The following is an 18,154-nucleotide window of genomic DNA, read 5'->3' as shown; positions in this document are numbered from 1 at the left end:
TATAGGGTGTATTTTGGTATTTTGTGGTAAGTGATCATTATCCCTAATTAAAATCTTCCACTCCAGACAAAAGAATAGGCTATGTCCTTTTTGAGTTTATGTCAAAAGACTCATGGGGGGGGGGGGGGGGGGGGGGGGTTTACTAATGGTAAAAACATTTAGTGAAACGAATAGTTGGGAGAAAAAGAGAAAACTTTTGTGTGAATGGGGTTAAAAATAAGTTGGTGGAGTGTATAGGGTGTATTTTGGTATTTTGTGGTAAGTGATCATTATCCCTAATTAAAATCTTCCACTCCAGACAAAAGAATAGGCGAGTGAAATCGGTTCATGAGTCTTTTGACATAAACTCAAAAAGGACATAGCCTAGATTAGGGAGATTGGCTCGGTGAATCTATTTGAGATTCACTTTCTATGGGGAATTGCATATGGGATGAAAAAGAAGTAGATTTGAATGCCCTCTTCACCGAGCTCCTCGCCGGCTCCAACTCGCTCTCCGCGAACACAAGCTAGGGACGAAGGAAAGAGAGAGAAAAAGGTGATCCCCAGTAGTATATCACCCCCAGCAGTATACTGACCCTCAGTAGTGTACTGATCTCCAGTAGTATACTGGCCCCCAGTAGTATACTAGCCTGGCCTTCTCGCGTTTGCTCACTTTAGCATTGCTTTCATTAGCTCTATCCTGCAAGTCAACCGACAACACAGAGCATAAGGGATGATAAAGTGTGCCCAAAAATGCTTTGGCGATTACAACTCTAATCTTTTCTCTTTAAATATGTTGAAACAACTCTAATCCTTTCTCTTCAATAATCATAGCATTCAAACACATAAGAACTATCACTAAACATGGAGCCTAATCCTTATAGTTTCTTCCATTTCTTTCTGAGTCAAAAATTGGAAAAGAAAAAACAAAAAGAAGTAGATGATACAAGCAGCAAATTTTGCAACTAATCCATGAACTTGCAATAACACAGAACCAAAAAAAGCAACCAAAAAAAGCAACAATTTTTTTGTCAAACTAACATTACACAACACCACCAATCCAATAAGAAAGTACCATAAACACAAAACTAAAGCTACTGACCCTTAATACAAAACTGATAATCATACTATAGCTACTGACCTGCAAACGAAATATTGCTGAGTCCTGTAGAAATAACAAACAAATTAAGATCCAATAAGAAAGTACCATAAACACAAAACTAAAGCTACTGACTTGCAATACAAAACTGATAATCAGACTATAGCTACTGACCTGCAAACAAAATGTTGCTGAGTATTGCAGAAATAACAAACAAATTAAGATCAGTACAGCTCCACCAAATTGCAAAAGCCTCAGAATTTCTCAACCAAAGTTTCTCAGCTAAAGCTACTAAGCATAATCGAATTTCGACAGTGTTGAATGCATAATCAGACTATAGCTACTGACATTCAGGACTATAGTTACTGACCTGCCAGTGTCGTGCCCTTGCTTCGCCGCCGGGGTCGCTTGCTTGGTTCTCCGCCGGGATCTCGCCCTTGCTTCGCCATCGTGGTCGTGGCCATCCTTCTCCACCGGGGTCTCGTACTTGGTTTGCCATCCGGGTTGCGCACTTGGTTCTCCAGCAGGGTATCGCGCTTGGTTCGCCGCCGGGGTTGTTCGCTTGGTTCTCCGCCGGGGTCGTTCTCTTGGTTCACCACCGGGGTCGTGTGCTTGGTTCGCCGCCGGGGTCGTTCTCTTGGTTCACCACCTGGGTCGTGCGCTTGGTTCGCCGCCGGGTCGCGCACTTGCTTAGCCTCTAGGTCGCGCGCTTGCTTTGCCGCTGGGTTGCGTCCTTGCTTTGCTGCTGGGTCGCGCCCTTACTTCGACGGAGCCCTAGATGTTTTGATTTTCAGACGGTTTAGATTTTGGGGTCACTTTGATTTTGGGAGAAATGATTTATATTAGTTAGTGGCATGTTCTGTAATTTCTTAATATTTGAGTGTTCTTTATTTTATGATGGGCTAATGGTTGTTGACCGCACAGGCTCCATGTTTTGGAGTCTGCTGTTGGTAAATAATAGTGTGATATTGTAGTTATTGGTCATTAACTCTATAATCTAACCATCTATTTATGTCAGTACACTGAATCATCCCCGATTTTTATATCTCATAATACATTTGAATTTGATGGGTGAATCTATTTGAGATTCACTTTCTAAGGGAAATTGCATATGCGATGAAGAAGAAGTAGATTTGAACGCCCTTTTCACCGAGTTCCTCGCCGGCTCCAGCTTGCTCTCCGCGAATACAAGCCAGGGACGAAGGAAAGAGAAAGAAAAAGAAAAAGGTGCTTCCAATCATTTCAGCTAGCTAGACGTACATAAAGACATAAAGTAAGGTTTTACAAAATTGAATAGTAAGACAAGACAGATACAAATGTCTCCCAAAACATTCTAAACACCTTTGTTTTCTTCGTTGTCTTCTTGCTTCTCTTATTCTTATTACAAAAAAATATTTCCAAAGAATTCTGCCCACACTTAACTATCTGTCCGGGATATTCTTCAGGCCGATTATCTACATCAAATATCTCGAGCTTCGAAGGTCTGCTACCCATTGCAATATTACGAACAGATCCGTTCTTTCCTTATTTATTGGAATCATGGGCCTCGACTAGAAGGCCCCTCGTTGGACATGAATGCCTATAAATACCCTCCTCTACCAAATCCTCCAAAATACAGAGACGTCTGGAATTCCAAGACGATGGAAAAGAGCGAGAGCGATAACAGCATGGGCGAAAATTCGCAGGAGATTTACGAATCTAAAACTGTGTTATTCAAGAAGCAGGGTCTCTGCAGTACGTTCCTCGATCTCTTGTTCTTATTCTCACCTTTGGTTTTGTATTCACATTTAAATTAATTAATGTCTTTTCAATAACATGGGCCATTCTCGGCTGCGCTCACGATGCGTTTTAACAAAAATGAATGCGTATCCCCATTATTATTGTCTAATATAGTTGAAATAAAACCCGTGTGATCACCATTTGTGCAGAAGAAGAGAATCTGAACCAAGTCTGGAAGAAAGAGGTGGAAACAGTCTTTGAATCTCATGGCCTTTCATGCAAATTGAACTGGGATGAGGGTAAGATGACTGTCAGTGCAACAAAACGTACTCAACGTACTCTGTTCCATGATATTTTTGACAGGGGTTTTAATGCTCTCTCTGTTCTGGCATGTGGTCTCGGCACTGAATGGGTACTGACATCAGATCCTTTGTCATTGTTTTCTTATCTGATATGATCCTATATGTTCAACATGATTCTTGATTTAACTAGTTGCTAAGTTAGGCAGGTGTTCTCTCATCTTCTTCCGGCATAATTCTCTCTCTCTTAGTTAATTATACTTGTGCACGATGAATAATATTCATTTTATTTACATCAGAACAATAGCATCTTAATAAAAAGCTGATGTTCGATCAATTTGTATTATTGATGTTTGTTGTTATTGTTGCTATTTTCAACTTGAAAGCGTACTCCGGGGAACTTAATCATATGATACTTGTTTTTCTGTAGAACAATTTGTTTTCTACTGTTTTTCTCATTCGAGTGCACAACATTGCAGGTTGAACCAATCGTCTCCGGCAGTGTCTATAGTGAGGTCATGTATATTAGAATACCAGATGGCATGAGTCAGGTCGGCATCTCATCAATTTCCTTCCATTTTCTTTCTGTATATTATTCAAAAGAAACAAGTCTTGTGATTTATTTTATTAGAACTTTTTCCTGAGTTTTCATGTGTGAGTGTGTGACCTTTACTATTAGAATGGCAATATGGTGATTCGTGAGTAAAGTTTAATTGATGTTAGCATTTTTTATTTTTTTGGCACATGTAGCCTAATTCCTGTGCCTCTGGTAATTCTATTTATTGTCTGCAGGATGATTTTTCAAGCAAGTATCAAGATTTCATATACAAATTTGAACACAAATTTGTGAGTAATTTTTTCCTACTAAATCAGCCTTTTCATGCAGATATTCTTATAGTTTCACTTTCGGTTAAGTATATTTATTCTAGCTGTTCTAATCTTTCATAATATGATGGATGGGAGAATGCAGGGACTACCTCGAAAGCTGTCCTGCTTTGTTCTTTATCTTGTAAGTGTTATTATTTATTTTTTGTTGTTGTTGTTGCTGCTATTAATTTGTGATTTGAACCTTATTTCCGGTCTTTTGATTTCTAATTTGCCTCTTAAATGAATAGGAAGCATCTGTTGTCGTCCTTTCCGATAAAGCCGGGTCAACAAGTACAGTGAGGAATCTTGTGCTTAGTTGTCTAAATGACGATGATCCTTTTGATGAAGACCATTTTCATGAATTGTTCCTTGATGATCTTTAAAGCACCCAATAGATGAAGGTTAGACAAAAGATCAGATCATGTGTTATGCAGCTCCAGGCACAGTTGCTCTCTGCTGACTTAAACTGCACTTTATGAACCGTACGTCTAGTTTGCTGCTTTCTCTGTTTTGGGAGCTTTACTGATATGTGTCGATGTGTCGATGTGGTCGCTCTCTCTCATTCCATGTTAATTTTTAGTTGGGAGCTTTGTTAGCTAATAGCTATCCCAAAACTACTTATCAGATTTCTCTTCAAATATTTATCTTCTTGCCCATTTTTTCTCTGCACCCCATATCTAACCTAATTCCCAAACTGCTACTAATGAAGGCAAAATTAGTTGCAATTTGCACGGAATTGGGACAAAGTTGCTTGCTATGAGGTGGTGGTATGAGTTTGAATGACAGACTATCCAATTTCTATATGTGCACGCGAACTCGAAAGAAAACTTCTCCCCCCCCCCCCCCCCCCCCACATTTTAGCAAGAAGAAACCTCTCTTTGTACAATTTTTTGTGAGAGTGGTATGGTATTTGATTTGAGCGTTAGTTTATGCATAAAAAGAAGACTATTATGATCCGATAAATCGTATCTTTGCAATCACGAACTTTTCTTAGGTCAAATAATTAACTTGCACCACCTAATAAAAATAGGATAATTGACATCGAGTGAACGAGCCATATATACATTCATACACCAAGCACCTAGATTGTGCATTTGCTAAATATCAGCTCCTTCAAGCATGTCAAAGGTGAAGCAAACTTCCTTGCTGATACAATTGCCAAAGCTGGTCACCACAACCCTGCTCAAAGCTGGATCAATGCACTTTCTCTTTCTGCTAGTCATGCTTACCTTTTTGGTTCTCTAGGTTAGGAATGGCAATGAGGCGGGTTGGGGATGAGAATCACAATACCATCCCCATCCCCGCGGTCATTCTCCACCCCCATCCCCAATAAAAATATATTGAGGATTCCACGTCCCCATCCCCACTGGGGACTAATTAAGCCTCCAAAACCCGCCTCCAAAACCCGCCCCAAATGCTCAATAAGAATTTAACAATTAAAATAATTTTTTTCTCATATTGTATTTTTTAAAATCAAAATCTACAACAAATAAAATTAAAACATAATTAAATTCATAAATTATAATTCAGTGAGATGGTGACTGCAAAAGTCAAAACACCATTAAAGTGAAAGTGTAGTCATTAAAGTATAGTAAATGTATATATATATATATATATATATATTAAAAATTAAATATATGATATATATTATTGGGGCGGGTTTGGGAATGGGGATCACAATATCATCTCCGCTCCATCCCCAATCTTAGATAATGGGGATTGGGGATCCCCATTCCCCATTAGTCCCCAAATTCTTCCCCTATTAGGGGAGGGTATCCAACGAAGCTCGGCCCCGCTGGGGATTTTTGCCATCTCTACTCTAGGTACTAGGTGTTGGGTGTGCTAGGGAGAAATTTCTTTACTCCAAAAAATAAAACACCTAAATTAGGCCTTTTTATATATATGTATATATATACAACCTAAATTAGGCCTTAAATACCTAATTGTAAACTTTAAAGAAGAAACCCATTATAGTTCACCAAATAATAATTAATTAATTCCAACGAATCTTCCATACCACAATATCCCATTTCGGTCAAAATCTTCTACCCCAGATAAAAGAATAGTCGAGTGAAATCGGTTCATGAGTCGTTTGACATAAACTCAATAAGGAGTAACGACATAGCCTAGATTAGGGAGATAGGCTCTTCCATCAAATTAAGAGCATGAGGTTTTTATATCCCATAATAGATTTGAATTTGATGGGTGATTTTATTTGAGATTCACTTTCTAAGGGACTGCATATTCCCATGGGATGAAGAAGTAGATTTGAACGCCCTCGATCTTCACCGGGCTCCTCGCCAGCTTCAGCTCGCTCTCCTCGAACACAAGCCAGCGACGAAGGAAATAGAGAGAAAAAGGTGCTTCCCACATTTCAGCTAGCTAGACAGAAAGAAGGGTTCTTTACAAAATTAAAGAAATTTAGTGGTAAGACAAAAAAATAAAAATACAAATGTCTAAACAAAAGTTATAAACACCCCTTTTTTTAATTTTATTTTTTATGGGGGAGCTAAATACGGCTGGTTTGAGCCTTAACCATTAATGAAACATTGAAATTTCAGAATATATAAATGAATATTGTGCCTAAATCCCAAATTACAATAAGTACTAGAAGAATATCCAAAAATAATACCATGAGTCTCAATTAGACGTATGTATTCTAACAAGCACTAAATAGGGAAGAGTGCACAACTAGCTTAGGGCTAGGAAAACGTACACCTTTGTTTTCTTCATTGTCTTCCTTCTCCTCTTATTCTTTTCGGCTTTTCTTACTACCAAAAAATCTTTCCAAAGTATTCAGCCCATGCTTAACTGACTCTCCCGGACATGCTTCGGGCCCTTGATCTACATCAAATTTCTCGATCAACTCCGAAGGTCTATTACCTATTGCGAGAGCGATAACAGTATGGACGAAAATTCGCAGAAGATCGACAACACTGGCTACGAGTCAATGACTCTGTTATTCAAGAAGCATGGTCTCTGCAGTACGTTCCTCGATCTCTTTGTTCTTATTCTCACCTTTGGTTTTGTAATCAGATTTAAATTTATTAATGTCTCTTCATTGGCTGTGCTCACAATGGGGGTTTTAACAAAAATGAATGCGTATCCCCATTATCATTGTCTAATATAGTTGAAATAAAACCAGTGTGATCATTTGTGCAGAAGAAGAGAATCTGAACCAAGTCTGGAAGAAGGAGGTGGAAACAGTCTTTGAATCTCATGGCCTTTCATGCAAATTGAACTGGGATGAGTGTAAGATGACTGTTAGTGCAACAGAACGTACCCTGGACCGAAGGATCATTTACAGGGGTGCACGTGCTCTCTTTGTTCTGGCATGTGGTCTTGGCACTGAATGGGTACTGACATCAGATCCTCTGTCATTGTTTTCTTCTCTGATATGATCCTATATGTTCAACATGATTTCTTGATTTAACTAGTTGCTAAGTTCGGCTGGTGTTCTTACATCTTCTTCCGGCATAACGTAATTTTACTTGTGCAGGATGAATAATATTCATTTAGTTTACATCAGAACAACGGCATCTTAATGAAAAACGTCTGATGTTCAATTTGTATTATTAATGTTGTTGTTGTTATTGGTGCTATTTTCAACTTAATTGAAAACTCCAGGGAACTTAATCATATGATACTTCTTTTTCTGTTGAACAATTTGTTTTCTACTGTTTTTCTCATTTGAGTGCACAACATTGCAGATTGAACCAATCGTCTCCGGCAGTGTCCATAGTGATGTCATGAAAATTAAAATACCAGATGGCATGACTGAGGTTGGCATCTTATTATTTTCTTTCATATTCTTTCTATAGAGCAGGTGTCTGTCAATTTTTTAGTCTTATTATTATTCAAAAGAAACAATTCTTGTGATTTATTTTATTCGGATTTTTTCTTGAGTTTAAATGTGTGACCTTTACTATTACAATGACAATATGGTGAGTAAAGATTTGATGTTAGCATTTTTTTTCCCGCACATGTAGCCTAATTCCTTTGCCTCTGCTGATTTTTTTTTTTTCCTTTGTCTGCAGGATGATTTTTCAAGCAAGTATCATGATTTCATATTCAAATTTGAAGACAAATTTGTGAGTCATTTTTTCCAACTAGATCAGGCTTAACCACTTTCGGTTAAGTATATTTATTCCAGCTGTTCTAATCTTTCACAATATGATGGATGGGTATGCAGGTACTACCCCGAAAGCTGTCCTGCTTTGTTCTTTATCATGTAAGTGTCGTTATTTATTTGTTGCTGTTGTTGTTGCTGCTACTATTTGGTGATTTGATCCTTATTTCCGGTCTTTTGATTTCTAATTTGCCTCTTAAATGAATGTATAGGAAGCAGCTGTTGTTGTTCTTTCCGATAAAGCCGGGTCAACAAGTATAGTGAGGAATCTTGTGACTAGTTGTCTTCTTGGCGATGATCCTTTTGATGAAGACCATTTTCATGAATTGTTCCTTGATGATGTTTAAAGCTCCGAATAGATGAAGATTAGACAAGATCAGATTATGTGTTATGCAGCTCCAGCAGACTTGCTCTCTGGTGACTTAAACTGCACTTTATGAACCGTCTAGTTTGCTGCTTTCTCTGTTTTGGTTGGAAAACATTTTACTGATTTTAGCTTATGCTTTATGTATGTGTTGATGTGGTTGCTTTCTCTCATTCCATGATAATTTTAGTCGTTAGCTTTGTTAGCTATCCCAAAACTAATTACCAAATGTCTCTTCTTTTTCATTTTTTTTCTCCGCACCCCAGATCCAAACCTAATCACAAACCGATATGTTTGACAATGCAAAATTAGTTGCGAGTTGCACGGAATTGGGACAAAGTTGGCTTGCTTACTATGAGGTGGTGGTAATGACTAATGACAATCTACCAAATTTCTATATGTGCACGTCAACTCAGGAAGAAAACTTCTTCTATGCATTTTAGCAGGAAGAAACCTCTTTTTGTACAATTTTTGGTGGCTTTTAGAGAGAGCGAAGCGTTTGCAAATCAACTAGCTAAAATGCAATTTTCCTAGGTCAAATAGTTAACTTGCACAACCTAATAAAAATAGGATAATGGATACTAAGTCTCATCCAAAGTTCCAAAATAGGGCTCTTCATCATCCAAAACGATATATAATCCATACACAATTAGGCAGTGGATAGAGGATACCTAAACAAGTTCAGAGTAGCTTACAACCATAGTGAGTTTACAAATGGATGCTATTGATGTATCATTATATTTTTACCAATTTTTTGTTTATTAAGTTAAATTAAACCTAAATTACCAACATAAAGATAGGGATTGGTATTTAATGTGGTAAACAACGAGACCTTTTTTATTTTTTAATATTTTTTTTTATGACTTAGCAGTGACGTCACTAGCGGGAAGTGTCTACGTACTGTCTAGTTAAAAAAAAAAAAAAAAAAAAAAAAAAGAGAAAAGAATAATTGATACTCTGGTACCAAAAGTACCCGCGAGCCAAGAGAGGAGACTGGAACTTAATCAAAACGAGCGTAGCGTGGGTAAGCAAAACGACACCACAGCATGGCAGGGTCGTCGTCCTCCGGCGGTGGGCCGTCGAATCCTCCGAAAATCCTTTTGGCAAAGCCGGGACTGGTGACCGGCGCGCCGGTGGCGGGTAAATATGGGCGCGGCGGCAGTGGGGATGAGTATACGGCGTCGCTTCGGTCTCGCCTCCCTTCTATCGGATCCCTCAACCTCCTCTCTGATTCTTGGGAGTTCCACATCGACCGCTTCCTCCCGGTAAACACTCACTTAGTTTCAAAGCTTTGCATTTTTACTGCTTGACGGTGAATTAATTTTCAAGGTTACTGCAGTTTTTGACTGAGAACACCGAGTTCACGGTGGTGGGGGTGATTGGTCCGCCTGGAGTCGGCAAGTCCACCATTATGAACGAGCTTTACGGCTTCGATGCCACCTCACCTGGTCAGTGTTCACTTCTCCATCTAAACTGATTCTAATATATCAAGATTAACTAGAACTGCTTTTCGATTAAAACAATTACAGGGATGCTACCTCCATTTGCTATAGAGACTGAAGAAGGTAAAGCAATGGCAAGGCATTGTAGTGTGGGAATTGAACCTAGGGTTTCTGCTGAACGCCTTATACTTCTTGACACTCAGGTCTTCCTAGTTGCTACCCCTGATCGTTGTAATTTCTAATCTAACCTACAGTTTGCAAATGCTGATGTTTAGTGTTACTGAGTATGATCAAGTTTTCGTTTTTTTTTCATTGGCAGCCGGTTTTTAGTCCTTCTGTTTTAGCTGAGATGATGAGGCCTGATGGATCATCCACCATTCCTGTTCTAAATGCTGAATCTTTATCGGCCGAGTTAGCTCATGAACTTATGGGAATTCAGGTAACTAGGAACAGAGAATACTACATGTTTTGAATTGATTTGTTATAGGATATTTTATGAACTTATCCCTTTTTTCCTGGCTGCTGCAAGGACTCTTCTAGCTTGGTGTTCTTCTGACTTCCATCTGTCATATTATTCTGGTTATATCGGAAGGAGTTCATGACCATAATATGTGGCATTTAATGTCAACGGTATCTCTCTTCCTGCTATATATTGCTTCTACTTTAGGATACCCTTGTTTGGATGCTATGTTTAAGGCTTGTATGTATCCTTATCAGATGACTCCCCGGAAGATGAGTATGGAAGTTATATCTGATCCATGATTTGACTGCAGGTTGACCTATTGAAACATGGTATACCTGATCCATCTTCACACACCCTTTCTCATTCTCAGAGCTCTAATATAGGGTCTGAAAAAGATAGCAAGGAAAAAGTTCCAGAAGGTGGAGAGTATATGGCTATGCCAGTTTTTGTGCACACAAAGTGAGTAACTTTAAGTGATGTTCTCCTAAATGGCAACACAATTACAGACATGGAAACTCACATTTATTTTTGTTATCATCTTTATCAGACTACGAGATCACGATCTTAGTCCACATAGTATTGTGCAACTGAGGAAGGCACTTCAACAATACACCAGCACCTTTTCTTTCACAAGAGCAAAAAGTGCAAATGTATCTAGAGAACATCCTGAGACTTCTATGACTCCCGGTACTGAAAGTCATGATCCTGCTTCTCCTGTGCCAAAGTTGTATGTAATCCCAATGAAGAGTAGAGATGACTCCCCAGGAGATCAATATGAAAGTTATACCTCTATGCTATGGAAATTGCGGGACCAGGTCTCTCTGTCTCCCTCATGTGCTTAATATTTTCTGGATCCAACGCTTTACCTCTTTCCATGTTTTAGATGTTTCGAAATTTAGAATTTAAAAAAGAACTTTAAAAAAGAAGAAGAAGAATTTGAGTCTCTCAGTAAAAATTTATGCACACGAAATAATACTCTCTTCTATTCAGGTCTTATCTATGAATCCCCCTTCTTTCCGAAAGACTCTGACTGAACGTGACTGGTTGAAGAACTCTGCCAAGATATGGGAACTGGTGAAGAGCTCTCCGATTATTGCAGAATACAGCAGAACACTTCAAAGCTCTGGTATGTTTAGGAGGTAGACACCTCCCATCAGTCCCATGTGCCTCTATGTACACCAGGATAAAACAATGGTTCTGCAAGTGGCCTTAGACTAGCATTAGTTAGTCCCTAATGTTCTCAACTTTTGTTATTTGCTTTCACCCACTGTCTGGTTTAGCACAGAAAGAAAATTGATACTGCATGAAAATTTTGTTGATGATCTACTTTATTTCTACAGATTCTTTTGTCCGTTGTGTTTGTGCATTAAGAGAACCTCCATAAGGAGAGAATTAGGCCTAGATGCAATGAGAACATGCAAAATTGCCAACCGGCATCTCCAAGACATCTCCATGGCTTAACTGCCCCTTTTCTTTTAATCTTTCATAGTTTAATATATGTTGTGCCTGTTACAACTTACAACCATGGTGCTAGGAAATAAATTCTTTAACAAAGTGGCAGTTTCCTCGCATCCTTGTAAGATTCCAATTGAAAAGGCAAGTAATAGAAGAATGAGAAGCACAAAATTGATTCAAACTTTGCATTACAATAACTAAAGACTGGTAGTATTAGTTCTTCAATTCATTGTCTTATCTTTCCTACCGATCCCTTTCCTACCCTTATCAACAAAGACAGGAAAAAGATAACACAACACAATGATTGACAGTAGAAAAGATATTGCACCCAGATGGCAAATTTCTGCCCAAAATTCATTTCCAGTTGGAATAGTACAATTTCACGTGTTTCTTCACGAACTAGACAAACTACTCTACCATTACATCCACTGAAGCTTGAGCAGCAGAAGCAGACTTAGAAGATTTTCCTTTCTTCTTACCTGTCCATCAAGAAGAACAAACAGATACTTAGACAGAGGATTCACACATAAAAGGAGAGGTGATGGCATTCGCAAAATGAACAGAGCACATGACAAGTAATAATAATGAGGTTACCTTTGTGCTTTCCTTGCTTAAGCTTGATGCTCTTCTTCATGTGGAACTTCTTTGAACCTTTCTTCGTCCCTAGAGATTCTTCTGCGACCACAAACACACTCATATCAGCTCCATCAGATTAAACTCAAACAAAAACAAAGTAGCCCTTTGTTACATTGGTCTAATACTACATTGGTAAACCCAGTAGAAAATTGTTTACTAGGACACACCCAATTTCACTCCTTCCCACATAACACCAATAGAATTTACTTTTGAGTAAAGTCGAATTATTTTTTCGATAATCTTCTAAACACTCGAACAGAACAAGTTAACTGGGGTACAATGACAAACGATTAATTACCCTCTGCTAACAAAGAAGTTTGACAATTTCATAAAAGCGAGAAACTTTATGAGAGGAGGTAGCATACCATCATCATCAGCTGCAGCCATTTCGACATCTTCCATGGTAATCAGGCCCTTCTCCACAGCCTCTTTCTGGTCCTGCAATCAATTAACAAGTATATTAGTACAGAGGCAAAGATACGAGTGAGTTACAGAAGCATATACATAAAAAACGGATGGATGGATTGGGTCGGGTCGGGTGAGACGTACCCTCCGCCATTTTTTTTCGAGCTTCCGCTTGCGCTTGCCGGAGATGGAGACGGGTTGCTGCTTCAGATGAAGCTTGCCACTGACTGGGTCGCCGTGAATCCTTCTCTTCTTCTCCTGGTTCTGCGCTCTCTTCTTCTTCTGCACCTCGTTGAACTTGGCCATCTCTTTCCTCCCACTTTCTCCCACTCAACCCTAGCAGTCCCCCACAATTAAACACTTCCCAGGCGGGGCTCGGTCTGGATTGGGCCCTCATGGTAAGCCCAGCCCAACTGAAATAACAGAAAATTAAAAAGGAATGCTACTATTTTGTGGTTGTCTCGTACATTCTTCTCTAGAATGATACTTTCTTCTTGTTAGGATTCACAATCATGAATTCATGAGTATTGATTCATTCAACTTCGACTATCATACGCCTTAGTAGTGCCTCATGCAATAGCGCTTTGTTGTCGCTCATACATTGGTTCACATAGAATGTAACGAGTATTTAGTTTAATAGATAAGACATTTCTCTTCAACAAAATGTTGGTAGAGGTCTCAAGTTTGATTAAAGAAAAATATTATAGAGTCGCATGGTACAACAATTGTAACATAGATGATAGTCACAAACTAGTACAATGTGTAGAAGCACAGCTTGGAGGACAGATTCTAAAGGCATTTGGCTTCAATTTCCTCAAGCGTGAGACCCTTTGTCTCTGGGACAATGAAGAAAATGAAAGCAAGAGATGCCACAGCTATTGCTCCAAATACATAAAACAATATTCCAGCTCCCAGCAACGCCTGCATTATTAAGTCACAGTTGAAGTGACAGTCGCACTCAGTCCTAAACAAGAAAACAACTATTGGGGGAGAAAGAAATGGACACTGTGATCTCGAACTGATCGATGATGTTACCTTTAGAGGGGAAAATGCAAAAGTGACTAGCGCATTTGCAGCAAAATTCACAAGCACTCCTATACTCAGTCCTTGCCCTCTAAATCTTAACGGGAAAATCTCAGATATCATTAGCCAACCAATCGGACCAAACGATAACTGTGGACAAAATATTAATTGAAACATTAGTATGCATCGATCACATTTCTATATAATTAAAGGTACGTACAATAGAATACTAAAATTCTGATTGATTACCTGATAACACCCAACATAGAGCAGCAGTGCAATGGCAGCCACAGCTGGTGCATCGTCCAAGAAAAGGTAATATGATCCCAACATGAATAAAGAGATCACCTATCACAGTATATATACATGATCAACTAAATTGGATTTATAAATCCCGGCCTTCTTTCGAGTGAATTTGACTGGACAAACAATTAAAACTACTGAATCCTAAACACAAGATTTTGATAAATAAGCTGAATTCTCACTAACTATTGGTTGGATGTCTAAAGATCAATCCGAACAAAATACAAATTAAAGTAAGAAAATTGATCGAGCAAAGAGGGGGTGAATATAGTTACCATCCCCAAAACACCTCCAAGTAGAAGAGGTCTCCTCCCAAATCTATCAACAACAAGCACAGCTGCTCCAGTCATTACCAACTACAACAGCGAAGAAACAAGTCAATTACACATAGGTATGGAGAGAATCAACTTCATTCTTTGATTGTAGGAAAGGAAAAAGGATAAAGGAGGGGGACATATTGTGACCAATGCTAGAGACATAAGTACATCTAATATTGTGATTTGGAAATTAAGTATACCTTGAATAAACCAAGTAGAATTGAGACCCGTGTTGCGTCAGCTGCTGCAGAGAACCCTGCACTCTATTAGATGATCAATGTAATACAGGTTAGCATGAGAATCTGTATGTAAGTAGTACTGGCCGTAGATCTAAATTAGCACACTCGGTACCTGAAAAATTGATGCAGCATAGTACAGCACACTTGGTTGCCCTGTGATCTGTCATAGTCCAAACAATTTATGCTATTTTTAAGCAAAATGAAAGTTTCCCATTGATCACATCATGATAAAATTGCTTAAAAATCAAATGCTAAGTAGGTACCTGTTGGAACAAAACTAATCCTGCACCAATGACAAGGGCTTTCTTGCATTTCCCTTGAAACATCTCCCCTAATGTAGGTTTATTATCTTCACCAACAAAATAAAGCTCCTCAAGCATCTCCTCTACTAGTGCAGGAGCTGAATCACCGATAGCTCTACCCCTAAGCCGGCACAAGCAGCATATTGCAGTCTCTTTTAAATCATGCATATTTCCTTTTCCCTGTATGGCGCGTAGAAGGATCCATCTAGGTGACTCCGGTAGCCACCACATTCCAATTCCCATAATTAGTGCCAAAGGGATGCTAGCTCCATACATATAACGCCAACCACCAAATACGTCCACTAAAGCACTACCAACTGCATAACCAACCTGCAGAACAAATTTATGGCAATTTGATAAACTAGTTTGTAGAAAAACAAACAAAACAAGAGGAGAAACATGCAAACCAACTATTAGTTGGCTTCAATCATTTGATAGGTGTCGCAACAAACACTAAAAGATAGTTATCAGAGTCCTTCATTAGATGTAATTAATGTGGAAGCAGTACTTACAACCATCCCAATCACTATAAAGAACTCTTTTAGAGCTAATAGTTGACCTCGTATCTGACTTGGAGCTGTCTCAGCCATATACATAGGGGCAGCATGCATTGCCTAATTAAAACAGAACAGACTAAAGTTTATAAATCTCTGGAAAAGACACAAATAGTCAGAATGAAATGGCCAAGTATGTTTAGTAGTGAAAAAATGACTCCATGGTCCATAGTGCAGAGATTACCAGTCCAATCCCTATACCAAATAGAAAGCGCCCAATCACCATAACAGGGAATTCAGGCGCTAATGCCGTTATTAGAGCTCCAACAGAATACAATACAGCAGCCGAAATCAACTCAAACCTCCTTCCTTCATACAGAATTATATATCATTAATTCAAACTTTTCCATGATTATTACATGTGTTCATATACTGTGAAACATATGCATTAGGAAAACCAACCTAAGACGTCACCAGCATTGAAGGCCAACAAACAGCCAATCAAGGCACCAGATAATGAGCCACTAGTCTGAAAAATAATGGGCAAATAAATATTCTATCTTTTTGAAAGCTCAAGAAACTTCCTTCCTCACTAAATACCTCCAAACTAAAAAGTGTAGTTGTAAATTACTTACTATGAGACCAATTTGCAGAGATGACAAGTCATACCATGATACTCCACTTAATGTGGCTGACTGCAATAGGAAGCATCTCAAGAGAGTTAAGTAGGCCTAATATAACTGAATGACGAGTTGCTTATATATGTAATATGAAGCAGGCACTGTCTGAGTAGGAAAGTAATAATCTGTATACATGTATACCTCTAGGGACATTGTAGCACAAGCCGTGGCACCAATATCATAGCCATATACCAGTCCTTCAAGAGCTGGGAATAAAAATCTGAATTCACAGAGATGTAAATATAAAACACAATTTAAAGGCAGAATTTTCAGCCCAACCCAACAGAGAGTCACATACAAAAGAGGCATATATAGACAACGTATAGAAGCAAATCTTATGATAAATCAGAAGAGAAGAAGGAAAAAGAATACTCACGGGAGTATGGCGAGAAGAAGAAAATAGTTATGTGAATTTTTATGCACCCCATTAAGAAGAGGCTCCTTGGCACCACCAATGTCACCTGAACCTGAAAGATTTCTCCCCTGAAAAGATCACATATGCACCAATGCACCCATTGTTAACAAGTTTGAAGGCAGAGATCTAAACCAGACAATCGTCCACTTAATTCGTTCGTGTGCAGATAACACAGTACTGGAACAGAAATGATTACACACACACACATATGCACACAGCCTTCTTCAGTACATGGATACTTGCGTCCTATACAAGTTCTTTTGTGGGGTAAATCTGACCTTAGTTACAACTCATTGCTCATCGAAGTGATAAGTGAACAAAAATCTGTGGTCAAGGACTCAAGGTAAATAAGGTCCTCAATAATGGTGATCTCATATGAGCAACTGATAAGTCGTGATCAAAAGTGGCGATCAAATCCGTACTCTACTCAACAGCAAAAGCAACACCAGACTGATTACTACTTTAAACTCTTTCAGCAATCAAACAGAATTAATGTAAATTCTGATAGAACACGCAAATTCTCACACCTGAAAACTTTTGTCCTTAAATTTCCACAGGATGAGCAATTCACAATTTCACATGTATATGATCATGTAATGCTTGAAACTGAGCAAGCAGACACAAGAAGAGAAAACAGGAGACAAAATTGAAACCTGTGGGAGAGAAGAAGAGGCCATATGTTGGTTATATTGTCCCAGCAGATAGATGGAGCCGCTTTTGTGAGTCTGATATGAAGAAGATCGGAGTCGGATATTCTGAAAGATTTAAATGAGCAAAGCCCTACATGGAAAGACTGTCGAGTGGTACGTAGTAGTAAACGTTGTAATCATATGCCTTATCAGGTAAACTCACTCATCGACAGGTTTCGAGAGGTCTGTTGGTTCTTTATTGGCCAAAGCGCGCAAAAGACTACTTGGTTATGGATAAATAAATTATTTATTGTTGTAGTATATATGATTCACATGTACAAAACATGAGTCATAGTATAAATGTCTATATCATGTATACAAATAGGTACTTGAGTGTATAATGTAGGTATTGTGACTTGTGTGACAAGCTTTATGCCAAAGGGCAACAAGCATGGCATTTTATCATCATCACAGCCACCATAGAAGGCTGCAGCTGTGAATGTAGAGGTTATCAAATTGAGTTACTCTTTGAGCTTTCACACTTGTAATATTTTCCTATAAATACCTCTTTGTGTGAGATGAATAAACACACTTGAACCTCTATTCTCACAGAAACATTACTCTCTCTCTCTGTTTATCATTTCATACTTGTCCTCAAACACGTTATCAGCACGAAATTGCTCTAGAATCAGAATCGAAATTGAAAAGAGGAGAGGTAGTTCATAATCCGATCGAAGTCATTTTTTCAAACTTGCAAAAAACCTCCAAACCCTAGCTCATATCAAAGCCCTTGATTCAAGAAGCTCAGAACCGGTTTCAGAACCTCCAGAACCGGCCGGAAACATCCAGAACCGGCCAACGGAAAATTTGGACCGCTGCCGAACCGCTGTCGAAG

At 38.7% G+C, this 18,154-nt stretch overlaps 5 protein-coding genes across 8 annotated transcripts; 3 read left to right on the top strand and 2 right to left on the bottom strand.

The window, feature by feature from the left end:
• Window positions 1-2,165: 2,165 nt before the first annotated feature.
• On the top strand, window positions 2,166-4,758 carry LOC112181607. Of its 2 annotated transcripts, none has more exons than XM_024320012.2 (7): window positions 2,166-2,305; window positions 2,524-2,812; window positions 3,007-3,209; window positions 3,576-3,647; window positions 3,889-3,942; window positions 4,067-4,105; window positions 4,212-4,758. In XM_024320012.2, exons 2-7 carry the CDS (start codon window positions 2,650-2,652, stop codon window positions 4,344-4,346), a joined length of 666 nt encoding a protein of 221 aa, XP_024175780.1. In that variant the 5' UTR covers window positions 2,166-2,305; window positions 2,524-2,649; the 3' UTR covers window positions 4,347-4,758. The 2 variants fall into 2 exon arrangements, with proteins under 2 accessions (XP_024175780.1, XP_040368895.1); XM_040512961.1 differs by having other exon boundaries at window positions 2,194-2,351.
• Window positions 4,759-6,790: 2,032 nt separating this feature from the next.
• On the top strand, window positions 6,791-8,524 carry LOC121051743. The gene is made up of 6 exons (XM_040514905.1): window positions 6,791-6,947; window positions 7,126-7,319; window positions 7,674-7,745; window positions 8,001-8,054; window positions 8,156-8,194; window positions 8,305-8,524. The coding sequence occupies exons 1-6, from the start codon at window positions 6,869-6,871 to the stop codon at window positions 8,437-8,439; spliced, it is 573 nt and encodes a 190-aa protein (XP_040370839.1). The 5' UTR covers window positions 6,791-6,868; the 3' UTR covers window positions 8,440-8,524.
• A 911-nt stretch (window positions 8,525-9,435) lies between these two features.
• On the top strand, window positions 9,436-11,697 carry LOC112173555 (protein SMG9). Its single transcript, XM_024311198.2, has 8 exons — window positions 9,436-9,721; window positions 9,796-9,904; window positions 9,986-10,101; window positions 10,218-10,337; window positions 10,439-10,528; window positions 10,672-10,820; window positions 10,909-11,176; window positions 11,352-11,697. The coding sequence occupies exons 1-8, from the start codon at window positions 9,503-9,505 to the stop codon at window positions 11,502-11,504; spliced, it is 1,224 nt and encodes a 407-aa protein (XP_024166966.1). The 5' UTR covers window positions 9,436-9,502; the 3' UTR covers window positions 11,505-11,697.
• Window positions 11,698-11,978: 281 nt separating this feature from the next.
• On the bottom strand, window positions 11,979-13,202 carry LOC112181864. 2 transcript variants are annotated; one of them, XM_024320265.2, is made up of 4 exons: window positions 13,002-13,202; window positions 12,818-12,890; window positions 12,411-12,488; window positions 11,979-12,295 (listed from the first exon to the last, which is right to left on the bottom strand). In XM_024320265.2, the coding sequence occupies exons 1-4, from the start codon at window positions 13,161-13,163 to the stop codon at window positions 12,225-12,227; spliced, it is 384 nt and encodes a 127-aa protein (XP_024176033.1). In that variant the 5' UTR covers window positions 13,164-13,202; the 3' UTR covers window positions 11,979-12,224. The 2 variants fall into 2 exon arrangements, with proteins under 2 accessions (XP_024176033.1, XP_024176031.1); XM_024320263.2 differs by having other exon boundaries at window positions 12,411-12,491; window positions 13,002-13,163.
• Window positions 13,203-13,523: 321 nt separating this feature from the next.
• On the bottom strand, window positions 13,524-17,518 carry LOC112197070 (D-xylose-proton symporter-like 2). Of its 2 annotated transcripts, XM_024337608.2 has the most exons (14): window positions 17,284-17,518; window positions 16,592-16,698; window positions 16,357-16,435; window positions 16,171-16,230; window positions 15,998-16,064; window positions 15,780-15,904; window positions 15,554-15,655; window positions 15,003-15,371; window positions 14,852-14,899; window positions 14,701-14,763; window positions 14,459-14,539; window positions 14,130-14,228; window positions 13,893-14,030; window positions 13,524-13,778 (listed from the first exon to the last, which is right to left on the bottom strand). In XM_024337608.2, the coding sequence occupies exons 1-14, from the start codon at window positions 17,305-17,307 to the stop codon at window positions 13,647-13,649; spliced, it is 1,494 nt and encodes a 497-aa protein (XP_024193376.1). In that variant the 5' UTR covers window positions 17,308-17,518; the 3' UTR covers window positions 13,524-13,646. The 2 variants fall into 2 exon arrangements, with proteins under 2 accessions (XP_024193376.1, XP_040367320.1); XM_040511386.1 differs by lacking the exon at window positions 14,852-14,899.
• Between the last annotated feature and the right edge of the window lie 636 nt (window positions 17,519-18,154).

The sequence above is a fragment of the Rosa chinensis genome, chromosome 1 (genome assembly GCF_002994745.2).
Source record: "Rosa chinensis cultivar Old Blush chromosome 1, RchiOBHm-V2, whole genome shotgun sequence".
NCBI lineage: Eukaryota > Viridiplantae > Streptophyta > Magnoliopsida > Rosales > Rosaceae > Rosa > Rosa chinensis.
This window is presented reverse-complemented; position numbering and strand designations above follow the sequence as displayed.